Genomic DNA, 14556 nt, shown 5'->3' on the forward strand with positions numbered 1-14556 from the left:
AAAGTAGGGATTATAATAGCATCGATTATTATTATGCTACTAGACAGTTCATGTAAAGTGCTCAGAAAAGGCCAGGCACCTACTAAATGCTCAGTAAGTGTTCAGTTCTATTCTTGAGTCCCCACCATGTGCCAGGCCCTCTGCCAAAGCCTTTCTAGATTTTATCTCATTTTCTCTCTAGGAAAGAGGTAACACCAACCCCATTTTCCAGAGGAAGAAACCGAGGCCCAAGAGAAGTTGAGTCCATTGCCCCAAGTGCCGCCACTTCTCTGAGGCCAAGCCTCAGTTACCCCCTGGATCTACCCAGTCCTGCAGCCTGTGCTCAATGAGCTGCTGCACCCAGCTGTTCAAGGCCAGGGCAGGGAACCTAGAAGGTCACTTCCAGCCCTGGGAGAGAGGCTGGGCCAGCTCAGTGGCTCCTGCAGTTGAGGATCTCTTCCTATGTCATGGAGCATTTGTTGAGCACCTACTATGTGCAAGTGTTGTGGCTACAACAGTAGACAAACCCCAGGACATGTGTGTGTGTGTGTGTGTGTGTGTGTGTACACATGTGTGCTTCACATACACAGAGCTAACTCAGCCCTGGTAAGGAGGATCACTCTACCCACCCACCCCCCATTTTACCAGTAGGGAAACTGAGGCCCTGAGAGAACAGACTTGCCCACAGATGTGCAGCTGGACTCTGCACCCAGGTTTATGTGACACACTCATATGGTTTGATCCAGCTCATAGCCATTCCCTCACTGCCCACCCTGCCTGGTTTACCCCATCCCTTCATGTCTCAGCCCCCGGCCATGGGCTCCAATGATGCCAGCCTCGCCTTAGGGATGCAGGGAGGAGAGAGACCTGGTCCCCAGGGTGGGCTGGGAGACCGGAGATGCAGCAGGCGGGATCGATCTGGGCTGCCCACACATTATTGGATTGTTCCTGGCTCCTGGGCCCCCCTTCACTCTCAGCTCCTCCCAGAATCCTCTCTTCTTTGCCCTCCCCCGCCCTGTCCCTTTCTGAGTCCGGCCTGGGAGGCTGGAGAGGAGAGGAGGAAAGGGTGATCTCAGAGTGTCCTTCTCTGGGCTCCTAAGCCAGTTGGACACAAAAAGACAGCCAGGGGGACTTCCTGGTCTGAAAGATGGGGGGAAGTAACTCAGAGACCCTCACATTGTTGCCCCCTCCTGAAGCTTCCTGCTGTTCCCCGCTGGCCCTAACTCTAGGTGCTCTGAGTGAATTCCCTCCCCTCTGCAGAGCCCAGGAGGCTGAGGACCTGGGGTCATCCCTCTTCCTTCCTCATTCTTCTCACTGGTGAGCTGAGCCCTCTTGTCTCCCCAGTGTACCTCTGCGAGCAGCCTGAGGAGGCAAGGCTGGGGATGCCGGTCAGCTTGGAGGAGCAAATACTCAACTCCACATTCGAAGCTTGTGACCCTCAGAGGACAGGTGGTGGGGCAGGAGGGGTGCTGGGGACCAGCGTAGGCAGGAGAGGGGTGGAGGCTGGGAACTGGGGCTCAGGGAGAAGACTGGGCTAGGGCCCCTCTTGGGGGTTTTGCAGGAACAAAGTAGGAGATTGTGGGAAGCTTCAGGAAGAAGAAAGTGGATGATGGGGTGAAGGCCTTTTAGAATGAGGAAAACTTAGGCCGGGCGCGGTGGCTCAAGCCTGTAATCCCAGCACTTTGGGAGGCCGAGACGGGCGGATCAAGAGGTCAGGAGATCGAGACCATCCTGGCTAACACGGTGAAACCCCGTCTCTACTAAAAGCTCCAAAAAACTAGCCGGGCGAGGTGGCAGCCGCCTGTAGTCCCAGCTACTCGGGAGGCTGAGGCAGGAGAATGGCATGAACCCGGGAGGCGGAGCTTGCAATGAGCTGAGATCTGGCCACAGCACCCCAGCCTGGGTGACAGAGCGAGACTTTGTCTCAAATAAAAAATAAAAAATAAAAAAAAGAATGAGGAAAACTTGGGGGACATTGATGGAAGAGGGTAGAGTTTTGGGGTCATAGGATGGGGGAGGGAGGCAGCCACCATGGTGGAGTGGGGCATGGCTGGTGCTGTCCCCATGTCCATCCCCTTTGGTTCACCTTGTGATGGGGGGATGACTGGACCCCATTTCCAGGTGAAAAAGTAGCCTCAGAGGAGGGGAAAGGGCTTGCCCAGTGTGTCTCCACTGGGCTATGGAGCAGGAGTGCCACCAGCCTAGCCAGTGACATCCTGCTCCCAAGCTGCTGCCAGTCCATACCCACCACTCCCCACTTGCCCCAGACCCCCTTACTGCATGCTCTGTCTCAGGCACTGTGGCTGTGACCCAGGTGCTGGCCTACCTGGAGGCTGTGACAGGCCAGGGCCTCCAGGATGCACGCCTCCAAACATTGGCCAACAGCCTGGACCCCAATGGGGAGGGCCCTAACGCCACTGTGGACTTGGACACTTTCCTGGTTGTCATGCGTGACTGGATTGCTGCCTGTCAACTACATGGGTGAGTCCCCACACCTTCATCCTCCTCTGGGAAGTCCTTCCTAAGATCTAACCTCATACCTGCTTACTGGAGCCAGCATCCTTTAGGCCCAAGGACCTACTGTGTTTGGAACGAGGTTGTGGAGAGAAAAATGAAGAGATGGGATTCAGAGGGGTAGATAGGGAATCTGAGGACAAAATAATTTGGATGAGGAGGCAGAGGGGGTCTGGGAGACAGAAATAAAATGGGGCTGGAGAAGGGAGGAGCTTGGGGCTGACAGAGGTCCCTCGCCATCCCTTCACCCAACCCACTCCTTGCCTCTGCTGCTTTTCCATCTGGCCGCAGGCACTTGCCATCTGGCCTCACCCTCCTGCCCTGTGGTGCCAGCTCTCACCTGACCCGGTCCCCTCCTCCCACCTGCAATCCCCCTGCCTGTGGCTGGTGAGGACTGAGGGGCCACTACAGTGGGGCTCTAAGCCTCATCCCTTTGATACAGGGGATTAGAGCTGGAAGAGGAGACCGCCTTCGAGGGAGCTCTGACCTCCCAACAACTGCCATCTGGTGAGATTGCTATATATAGAATGAAGCAGGCAGGCCCTGGGTCAGACAGTGTGGGAACTTACCACCCAGGGCAGAGCAAGGGATAGGGTGGGAACCAGGGACCTTTACTGTAGCCTAGAGCTGTGAGTGTGACTTTCTAGGTCCGCCGTCCCTTCCTTCCCTGAGCTTTGGGGTTTTCTTCTTCAGAGGATGGTTTCTAACTCTTCCTCCTCACACCAGCCCTATTAGAGAGGCCTACAAGGCCCCGCCTACCTCTGCTCCGTCATCATTAACATCACCTCCTCCTCACTCTAGTCCAGGCATTCGCAGGCCCACTGGTCTTGCTGCCCTTCCTCGAATGTGCCCCACTTCTGCCCAGCACAGGCCCTTGCTCAGGCTCTTCCCCTCCACTCCTCACTCCCCAACCCCCTAGCCTTTTGTTTGTTGTTTGTTTGTTTGTTTGAGATAGAGTTTCGCTCTTGTTGGCCAGGCTGGAGTGCAATAACGCGATCTCGGCTCACCACCATCTCCGCCTCCTGGGTTCAAGCGATTCTCCTGCCTCAGCCTTCCGAGTAGCTGGGATGACAGGCGTGCACCACCACGCCCAGCTAATTTTGTATTTTTCGTAGAGACGAGGTTTCTCCGTGTTGGTCAGGCTGGTCTCGAACTCCCAACCTGCCTCAGCCTCCCAAAGTGCTGGGATTACAGGCGTGAGTCACCGCTCCAGGCCGTTATCCTTCACACCTCTGGCAAAGGGGAAGCCCTGGTATGCCCCTGGCTAGAGTTCCCTGCTTCCCATGCTCACTCCTAGGCTTGTAGGTCTTTCCATTGGAACATCTACCTGCAAAGGAAATCTGATTATCGAGTTAGCTACCGGCGCCTGGGTTTAGTTGGCTGGTTTGCTCACCATTATATCCCCAGGACCTCACACATAGGAGGTGCTCCATAAAAAAGTGGTCATGGACCGGGCGCGGTGGCTCACTCCTGTAATCCCAGCACTTTAGGAGGCCGAGGCGGGCGGATCACGAGGTCAGGAGATCGAGACCATCCTGGCTAACACGGTGAAACCCCGTCTCTACTAAAAATACAAAAAATTAGCCGGGCGACGTGGCGGGGCCTGTAGTCCCAGCTTCTCGGGAGGCTGAGGCAGGAGACTGGCATGAACCCAGGAGGCGGAGCTCACAGTGAGCCAAGATCACGCCACCGCACTCCAGCCTGGGCGACAGAGCAAGACTGCATCTCAAAAAAAAAAAAAAAAAGTCATGATTACAGCCGTGAGCCTGTAATCCCAGCATTTTGGAAGTCCAAGGTGGGAAGAACATTTGAGCCCAGTAGTTTGAGACCAGCCTGGGCAACATAGTGAGACACCATCTCTACTAAAAATAAAAAATTAGCTGAGTGTGGTGGCATGTACTTGTGGTCCCAGCCAGGACACTGAGACAGGAGGATCGCTTGAGCCTGAGAGGTTAAAGCTGCAGTGAGCCATGATTACACCACTGCACTCCAGCCTGGGCAATAGAGCAGGATCCTGTCTTTAAAAAAAAAGGTGGTCATGTTCCATTTCTCTAGCCATACAAAAAAAGGTGGGGAGGGAAGGAAGTTCTTTTCAACCTCCTTCTACAGGCTTGGGGGCCCAGGGAGGGCTGCGAGCAGAGGAGGGACTAGAGGCCAGGAGAACAGAGGCTGTGGTGAGGGTCCAAGAGGAGAAAGCAAGGGCCGGGGTGTGGAGACAGAGGGGAGGGGTGGAGCAGAGAGTCAGGGGCAGGAGGAAGAAGTCTGCGCTCTGCTGGACTGGGGGTGACGGAGCGAGGGAGCCAGGTCCGCCCAGTGGCTGGGTGGTTGGTGGGGGATCTGGGAAGGGGAAGGTGAAGTGCTGACCAGTGTTGGGTGTAAAGCATGTTGGGGGGTTGGGGTTATCTGGGAGATCCAGCCTGAGCTCAAGGTAGAAGACAAGCAAGAGGGCTTTACAGTGGGTATAACTGCAGCCCCAAAAGCCCATGAGATCCTCCAGAGCACAGACGAGGGTGGAGCCAGACAGAGACCAACCTCATAGCCCTGGGGCACCTTACATTTAAGGGTAACAGGGAGGCCAACACCGTCTTGTCTGTCTCCCTCCAGGATGCCCAGAAGCTGAGGAGCCAGCCAACTTGGAGAGCTTCGGAGACGAAGACCCCAGACCCGAGCTGTACCTATCCTCACACCCCTCCCTGACCCTCCTGCCTATGCCCTGTCCCCTCCAGCCTGGGTAGGGCTTGGGATCCTTCAGGGAAATGAGCGAGGGACAGGGACTTTGCTAACAGCTCAGGGACACCAGAGGAGTCTCTCTTCTGTTTCTCTTGCCCCAGAGAAGCCACATCTCCCCACCACCAGCACCTACCTCAACCTGGGGAAATGAGGCAGGGGCTGTGGACAGTGACCTGAACCCCTTCCTTGCCCCTAGGCAAGCCACAGCTGACCTGCTGAGCAGCCTGGAGGACCTAGAGCTCAGCAACCAACGTCTGGCTGGGGAGAATGCCAAACTCCAGCGGAGCGTGGAGGCAGCCGAGGAGGGGTCGGCACGCCTTGGGGAGGAGATCTTGGCTCTGCGCAAGCAGCTTCGCAGGTGGGCTTGACCCCACGTCCACCCTCCCCAGCGCCCCTGCCTCCATCCTGCCTGCAGCACCTGGCTTCTATCTCGCATGCTCGCTGTCTGCGTCCTGCTCTGTCTTTGACTCTGTACTTGTCCTTTCTTTTCCCTTTTCTGTTTTTTATCTTTTGTGTCTCTCTGGTTCTTATCTCTCAGCCTGTTTTGGTCTTTTTATCTTTCCCTGGAGGGTTCAGACTTCAATCTCTCTCTCTTTTAATTAATTAATTAATTAATTAATTTGAGACAGAGTCTCTGTCACCCAGGCTGGAGTGCAGTGGGCGTGATCACAGCTCACTGTAACCTCTGCCTCTGGGCTCAAGCGATCCTCCCACCTCAGCCTCCCAAGTAGCCACAGGCCCACCACACTGCCTGGCTAATTTTGTTTTATTTTTTATAGAAATGAGGTCTCACTGTGTTGCCCATGCTGGTCTCAAACTCCTGGGCTCAAGCCATCCTCCCTCCTTATCATCCCAAAGTGCTGGGAGTACAGGCCTGAGCCACTGCACCCAGGCTAGATTTCTCTCTTTATTCTTTTCCTCTCTCTGATTCTTCATGTCATTTGCCCTTTCGTCTCTCTGTGCTTTGTCATTCTTCATGTTTATCATGGTCTCCGTGTTCTAGTCCCCCACTCTCTCTAGGTCTCTTTCCCACCTCCTCCTCTTTTAGGTTAAAACTGGGTCTCTGTGCCCACACCAGATCTCTTTCTCCTATTTTCTCTCTGGGTTTCTGTCCTCCCCTCTCTCTGGGTCTCTGTCCCTGCCCACCATCTGGGATCTCTCTGTTATTAGTGTCTCTCAGAATGGATCTGTCTCTGTGCTTCTCTGCCTTCCTCTCTCTCATATGGTTCATCCGCCCCCAACCCCATTCAGCACCCAGCAGGCCCTGCAGTTTGCCAAGGCTGTGGATGAGGAGCTGGAGGACCTAAAGACTCTGGCCAGGAGCCTGGAGGAACAGAATCGCAGCCTTCTAGCCCAAGCCCGGCAGGCGGTGGGTCTGACCCAGGGGAAGGAAGGTGCCCTCTCTCTTCTTTGTTTCCTGGAATCAGAGTGGCAGAGTGTGACTATGGAGTAGGAAGGGGCAGAGGTCACCTGGCTTTCTCCCTCTGTCCAGGCCCTGCTCACCCTAGACTTTTTCAATCTTACCTGCCATCCTTCTCATGACAAGGGAGATAGCAGGAGCCGTTAGGGCTTCCCAGACCCATTCCCCCAACCCTGTCCTTCAATGACCCAGGCCCTGGTTGTGTTCCCAGGGGTGAGAGAAGGGCAACATGGGGGTAAGGAGGCTGGAAATGAAGCCTTTGTCCTCTCTCTGGGGTTGGTCAGGAAAAGGAGCAGCAGCATCTGGTGGCTGAGATGGAGACTCTGCAGGAGGAGGTGAGTGGAGGCCCAGCACCCACCCCCACCCCTTCCCCAGTCCTTAGGGTCTTCTTGACACCGCTCCCTTCTGCCCCCAACACCCCAGCAGCCTGCCACCAAACAACCTTCAGCCTGCTTGGGGAGACCTCAGAATGTCAGTAGTGTGTGTGGGAATGTCCCTGAGGTTACACCACACTGTGAGAACTACCATGCTTGACGAGAGTGTGGGGCATGGGGTCAGCCTACATGGGTTCAGGCTGAGGCCACCTACATAAGCGTGGACCAGTCCCTCCCTTCTCTGTGCCTCGGCTGCCTCGCCTGTAAAGATGAACAAAACAGTGCCATCTGTCTCACTGGGTTGTGTGAGACTTCAACTAGAGGATACTTGTAAAGTCTTGGACATGAGGTAGGACACATAGGATGTGCTCACTAACAGTTAGCTCACATTGTTTCTATATTCGTATTTTTTTACAGTGAATAAAACAGCCAGGCACAGTGACTGATGCCTGGAATCCCAGCACTTTGGAAGGACTAGGTGGGTGGACCCCTTTAGCCTAGGAGTTCAAGACCATCCCAGGCAACATGGCAAAACCTCGTCTCTACAAAAAATAGAAAAATAAGCCAGGCATGGTAGTGTGCACCTGTAGTCCAGCCACTCAGGAGGCTGAGGTGGGAAGACTGCACGAGCCCGGGAGACAGACAGGTTGCGGTGAGCCAAGATTGCATCGCTGCATTCCAGCCTGGGTAACAGAGCAAGAGCCTCTCAAAAAAAAAAAAAAAAAAAAATTGATTTGAAGTCAACCTTGAGTTCAAATCTCATCTTTGCCATTTGCATAATAGGCAACCTTTAAGCATGTGACTTCTCCTTCTCAAGCCTTTACTTTTACTTTCTTTTCTTTTTTGAGACAGAGTTTCATTCTTGTTGCCCAGGCTGAAGTACAGTGGCATGATCTCAGCTCATCGCAACCTCCGCCTCCCGGTTCAAGTGACTCTCCTGCCCCAGCCTCCCGCGTAGCTGGGATTACAGGCGCGCGCCACCACGCCCGGCTAATCCCGCGTAGCTGGGATGACAGGCGCGCGCCGCCTCGCCCGGCTGATCCCGCGTAGCTGGGATGACAGGCGCGCGCCGCCTCGCCCGGCTGATCCCGCGTAGCTGGGATGACAGGCGCGCGCCGCCTCGCCCGGCTGATCCCGCGTAGCTGGGATGACAGGCGCGCGCCGCCTCGCCCGGCTGATCCCGCGTAGCTGGGATGACAGGCGCGCGCCGCCTCGCCCGGCTGATCCCGCGTAGCTGGGATGACAGGCGCGCGCCGCCTCGCCCGGCTGATCCCGCGTAGCTGGGATGACAGGCGCGCGCCGCCTCGCCCGGCTGATCCCGCGTAGCTGGGATGACAGGCGCGCGCCGCCTCGCCCGGCTGATCCCGCGTAGCTGGGATGACAGGCGCGCGCCGCCACGTCCGGCTGATCCCGCGTAGCTGGGATGACAGGCGCGCGCCGCCTCGCCCGGCTGATCCCGCGTAGCTGGGATGACAGGCGCGCGCCGCCACGCCCGGCTGATCCCGCGTAGCTGGGATGACAGGCGCGCGCCGCCTCGCCCGGCTGATCCCGCGTAGCTGGGATGACAGGCGCGCGCCGCCTCGCCCGGCTGATCCCGCGTAGCTGGGATGACAGGCGCGCGCCGCCACGTCCGGCTGATCCCGCGTAGCTGGGATGACAGGCGCGCGCCGCCTCGCCCGGCTGATCCCGCGTAGCTGGGATGACAGGCGCGCGCCGCCACGCCCGGCTGATCCCGCGTAGCTGGGATGACAGGCGCGCGCCGCCTCGCCCGGCTGATCCCGCGTAGCTGGGATGACAGGCGCGCGCCGCCTCGCCCGGCTGATCCCGCGTAGCTGGGATGACAGGCGCGCGCCGCCTCGCCCGGCTGATCCCGCGTAGCTGGGATGACAGGCGCGCGCCGCCTCGCCCGGCTGATCCCGCGTAGCTGGGATGACAGGCGCGCGCCGCCACGTCCGGCTGATCCCGCGTAGCTGGGATGACAGGCGCGAGCCGCCTCGCCCGGCTGATCCCGCGTAGCTGACAGGCGCGCGCCGCCTCGCCCGGCTGATCCCGCGTAGCTGGGATGACAGGCGCGCGCCGCCCCGCCCGGCTGATCCCGCGTAGCTGGGATGACAGGCGCGCGCCGCCCCGCCCGGCTGATCCCGCGTAGCTGACAGGCGCGCGCCGCCTCGCCCGGCTGATCCCGCGTAGCTGGGATGACAGGCGCGCGCCGCCTCGCCCGGCTGATCCCGCGTAGCTGGGATGACAGGCGCGCGCCGCCTCGCCCGGCTGATCCCGCGTAGCTGGGATGACAGGCGCGCGCCGCCCCGCCCGGCTGATCCCGCGTAGCTGGGATGACAGGCGCGCGCCGCCACGTCCGGCTGATCCCGCGTAGCTGGGATGACAGGCGCCCGCCGCCAGGTCCGGCTGATCCCGCGTAGCTGGGATGACAGGCGCGCGCCGCCACGTCCGGCTGATCCCGCGTAGCTGGGATGACAGGCGCGCGCCGCCTCGCCCGGCTGATCCCGCGTAGCTGGGATGACAGGCGCGCGCCGCCACGCCCGGCTGATCCCGCGTAGCTGACAGGCGCGCGCCGCCTCGCCCGGCTGATCCCGCGTAGCTGGGATGACAGGCGCGCGCCGCCTCGCCCGGCTGATCCCGCGTAGCTGGGATGACAGGCGCGCGCCGCCACGTCCGGCTGATCCCGCGTAGCTGGGATGACAGGCGCGCGCCGCCACGTCCGGCTGATCCCGCGTAGCTGGGATGACAGGCGCGCGCCGCCTCGCCCGGCTGATCCCGCGTAGCTGGGATGACAGGCGCGCGCCGCCACGCCCGGCTGATCCCGCGTAGCTGACAGGCGCGCGCCGCCTCGCCCGGCTGATCCCGCGTAGCTGGGATGACAGGCGCGCGCCCCCACGCCCGGCTGATCCCGCGTAGCTGGGATGACAGGCGCGCGCCGCCTCGCCCGGCTGATCCCGCGTAGCTGGGATGACAGGCGCGCGCCGCCACGCCCGGCTGATCCCGCGTAGCTGACAGGCGCGCGCCGCCTCGCCCGGCTGATCCCGCGTAGCTGGGATGACAGGCGCGCGCCGCCACGCCCGGCTGATCCCGCGTAGCTGGGATGACAGGCGCGCGCCGCCTCGCCCGGCTGATCCCGCGTAGCTGGGATGACAGGCGCGCGCCGCCTCGCCCGGCTGATCCCGCGTAGCTGGGATGACAGGCGCGCGCCGCCACGTCCGGCTAATTTTGTTTTTTTATTGTTGTTGTTTTTTCAGTCGAGATGGGGTTTTTCCATGTTGGTCAGGCTGGTCTCGAGCTCTCGACCTCAGGTGATCTGCCCACCTCAGCCTCCCAAAATGCTGGGATTACAGACGTGAGCCACTGTACCCGGCCTACTTTTATTTTCTAAGAACAGGAAGAAGGGTATCTGTTCAGTAGGCTTGTTTTGGGGATTGACAGCATTTCACTGAGGGACTAGCAAACAATATGAAGAGACCCAGTTAAGCTTCACATTTAATTCAAGCCCCATTCCATCTGAGACAGAAAAACATCCTCTTAGTTCATTCTGGGCCCACCTAACATTTTTAGATTGAAACAAACTCATCAATTGACAAAGAAACCTGTCACCACCTTCCACCTCAAGGTGGTATCTAAGTTGCAGGAGACTGACAGAGGAGCCTAGTGCTCTAGGAAGCTGCTGGTCCTCAATGTTTCTTCTCTCTGCTCTTCTTGAGATTGGTGGTTTTTGTAGAAACGTTTGTCACCACTGTGTGCTGGCATCCAGTGCGAGGCCCACATTACCTTTGGATCTCTGGGCATACCATCCTCTTCATCTTCTGGTGGTGATCCCTCATCCGGGCTGGGACTCTCACTCCACCACTTCCACACCCTTCCAGAGCCACGGAGGTGGTTTGGTTGCTTTCCTGTGAAAGGGAAGAGGCTGGGGTCACTGTCCAAAGCCTTTGCCTCATTTCCCCAGGTCGGGGTGGGTGCTCATGGTGGGGAGATGTGGCTTCTCTGGGGCAAGAGAAACAGAAGAGAGACTCCTCTGGTGTCCCTGAGCTGTTAGCAAAGTCCCTGTCCCTCGCTCATTTCCCTGAAGGATCCCAAACCCCACCCAGGCCTTGACAGACCGGAGAGCACAGGGCTGGGGTGGGCAGAGGTCTGGAGAGGACCCACCAGTGAGGCCTCTTTGCTTTTACAAGAAAGTAGCATCTCTATTCTCACACCGTGATGATTCTGAGAGCGCTCTGGGAAGTGCACGCAAGGCCTGTCAGATCCTAAGACTTCCAGGGCTCTGTGGTTCTCCATCCATTCCCTCCACCCCTCATAGCTAGCCCTGGGTGAGGGGAAAACTCCGGGCTTGTTTTCAGCCTCTTCTCTGTCTTGCATGCCACCCCCAGCTCTAAGGATCTCTGCCTAGTCCAGGTAGATCATGTATTCCCCCCAAAAAATTTGTCCTACATTTACGGTGTTTTTTACACTGAAATCCAAACAGTTTTTGCTATTTTCTGGCTCTTCCATGAAAACTCACCCCCTTGAGGCAATGGGAATCTCACAGCAGGATGACTGTACCATGTGAGACATGGAGTGCAGGCAGGATGTGACAGTTTCTTTTTTTTTTTTTTTTGAGATGGAGTCTTGCTCTGTGGCCTGGGCCGGAGTGCAGTGGCCGGATCTCAGCTCACTGCAAGCTCTGCCTGCTGGGTTTACGCCATTCTCCTGCCTCAGCCTCCCGAGTAGCTGGGACTACAAGCGCCCGCCACCTCGCCTGGCTAGTTTTTTGTATTTTTTAGTAGAGACGGGGTTTCACCGTGTTAGCCAGGATGGTCTGGATCTCCTGACCTCGTGATCCGCCCGTCTCGGCCTCCCAAAGTGCTGGGATTACAGGCTTGAGCCACCGCGCCCGGCCTTTGACAGTTTCTTTCAGAACATCCCTTTTTAAGAATGAAAACCTTGCCAGGCACGGTGGCTCACACCTGTAATCCCAGCACTTTGGGAGGCCGAGGTGGGTGGATCACCTGAGATCAGGAGTTCGAGACCAGCCTGGCCAATATGGTGAAACCCCATCTCTACTAAAAATACAAAAATCAGCCAGGTGTGGTGGCGCACACCTGTAATCCCAGCTACTCGGGAGGCTGAGGCAGGAGAACCGTTTGAACCCGGGAGGCAGAGGTTGCAGTGAGCCAAGATGGCACCAGTGCACTCCAGCCTGGGTGACAGAGCAAGACTCCATCTCAAAAAAAAAAAAAAATTCTGGCTCAGCATGGTGGCTCACACCTGTAATCCCAACACTTTGGGAGGCCAAAGCAAGACTGCTTAGGCCAGAAGTTTGAGACCAACCTAGGCAACATAGTAAGAGTCTGTCTCTACAAAATAAAAAAAAACAAAAAAAGTAAATAAAAGAATGAAAGGCCAGGCATGGTGGCTCAAGCTTGTAATCCCAGCACTTTGGGAGGCCGAGACGGGCGGATCACGAGGTCAGGAGATCCAGACCATCCTGGCTAACACGGTGAAACCCCGTCTCTACTAAAAAATACAAAAAACTAGCCAGGCGAGGTGGCGGGCGCTTGTAGTCCCAGCTACTCGGGAGGCTGAGGCAGGAGAATGGCGTAAACTCGGGAGGCGGAGCTTGCAGTGAGCTGAGATCTGGCCACTGCACTCCAGTCCGGGCGACAGAGCGAGACTCCGCCTCAAAAAAAAAAAAAAAAAATAGCCAGGCATGGGGGCGGGCATCTATAGTCCCAGCTACTTGAGAGGCTGAGGCAGGGAAATCACTTGAACCTGGGAGGCAGAGGTTGCAGTGAGCTGAGATGGTGCCTCACTGTACTGTAGCCTGGGTGACAGAGTGAGATTCTGTCTCAAAAAAAAGAATGAAAACCTTTCCCGGAAGCCCCCTGGCAGAACTTCCTTTATTACAGTTCATTGCCCTTCAACCATGATAACCAGACTACATGGGCAATATGGCTACTGACAGGTCCAGAACATTTTTGGCTCCAGGGAACAAAGAAATGATGGCTTCAATCTGCAGGACACTCATTTCCTTAACCAGAGGTTTAGAAGAAGGTGTTCTCTGGGAAGAAGGTGGTCTCTGGGTGGTTTGGTGGCTCCCTGGCTGCCTGTGGCCTCATGATTGCAGATGACTGCAGCAGCTCCAATCTCATGTTCTCATTCAAAGTAGGAAAACGTGGTGCAAAGGGGAGCCAGGAAATGCCCCTCTCGTGGCTCTTTTCATCAGAAGCCTCTCACCACACCCCCAGCAGCTCTTACATCTCACTGGCCAGAACTGGATCACATAACACCCCCAGCTGCAAGGGAGCCCAGGAGGATATCTGACCTTTTTCAGCCTCTAGAGTGGCAGGTGAACAAGTGAGAAGGGGTGAGAATGGCTACTGGGTTAGCTCACCAGCTGAGCTTCCTGCATCTGCCAAGATTTCCACCTTGACTCACTCCCATGGCTGGGGCTGGGACCCATCTGCCCTCAGACAGAGAGAGTAGATCCCTCGACAAAAGCAGAAGGAGTAAGCAGGGTAAATAGCAACCAGCAGTCTCATCTCTGCCTCCTCCCCACCAGGAAGGCCTGCTGCCAGGTCGAGTGCCTTGAGCAGCGTCTGGGACACCCTCGGCCCTTGATAAACTGGAGCTATTCTTGGTTCCCTCCCCTCTACCTTCCCCCTCCACACAGCTGCCTACAGAGCATCTATAGATTGAGTTCTCAAGTTACAGTAGAATAATGCTGGAGTAACAGGACACTCAGACACTGAAGATCCAGGCAGCCTTCCTATGGAGAACCTACAGAGCTGGCTCAGGTTACTGCAGAAGGAGGCAGGAACAGCTGAGTAACCAGGTTCCCTGCCGAGTGGCCCAGGATCTGGCCTGCAAATCCCTACCAGGTGGACAGATGTTGACACAGCACTCCTTTCCTGTCCTTCCTCTGCCCTTCACCTGGCAGCCCAGGCCCGCTGAGACTGAGAGGCAAAGCACCTGATGGAGGACTTGGAGCTTGCTGGAGAGAGGGAGAGGCTGGCCTTGGTATATCCCCTGGTGTGCCAAGAGGAGGGGTGTGGTGAAAGGGAACTCTGGACTGCCTCCATGCCCCAAAGTGCATTTCCCCAGTGACCCCCTCGCCTTGAAACCCTGTGCAACTTGATAGGTTTTTGGTGCCCCTAAACTTTGGACTGGAATCTGGGCCATTTTATGCACAGGTCCCGTTTTATGACTGGCATGGGTTGCCCTCTCCCACCTGTTGTTTTCCCAGCTAACTGTCCTCAGCCTTGAAGACTCAGCAGCGCCTCCTCAGGAAGCCTGTTAGTGCTCCCATGGTACCCAGGCCCTAGGCTTCATCAGGGCCCACCTCGTGCGTTGTTACCTGCTTCTGCATCCATCTCCACCTCTAGAACCTAATTCCCTTTGTGTCCCATTCTCACCCAGGGCTGTGTCTGGCTCAGATGAGAGTCTGAAGATTATAAACACAGGATTTGGAATCACACAGATTTAGGTTTGAGTCCACTTACCATGTGACGTTGCCAAGTCTCAGCCTCTCTACTCCTCTTTAAAATT

General features: G+C 57.1%; 1 protein-coding gene across 1 annotated transcript in view; it reads left to right on the forward strand.

The window, feature by feature from the left end:
* Positions 1-14556, forward strand: part of CCDC155 (coiled-coil domain containing 155) — a 32942-nt gene that overhangs the window by 5131 nt on the left and 13255 nt on the right. Inside the window, exons 3-9 of the mRNA XM_010369458.2 lie at positions 1324-1428; positions 2274-2460; positions 2936-3000; positions 5098-5164; positions 5420-5581; positions 6475-6592; positions 6928-6978. Of these exons, the coding sequence (XP_010367760.2) occupies positions 1324-1428; positions 2274-2460; positions 2936-3000; positions 5098-5164; positions 5420-5581; positions 6475-6592; positions 6928-6978 (755 nt within the window). The remainder of the gene's footprint in view (positions 1-1323; positions 1429-2273; positions 2461-2935; positions 3001-5097; positions 5165-5419; positions 5582-6474; positions 6593-6927; positions 6979-14556) is intronic.

This window comes from Rhinopithecus roxellana, chromosome 12, assembly GCF_007565055.1.
Source record: "Rhinopithecus roxellana isolate Shanxi Qingling chromosome 12, ASM756505v1, whole genome shotgun sequence".
NCBI lineage: Eukaryota > Metazoa > Chordata > Mammalia > Primates > Cercopithecidae > Rhinopithecus > Rhinopithecus roxellana.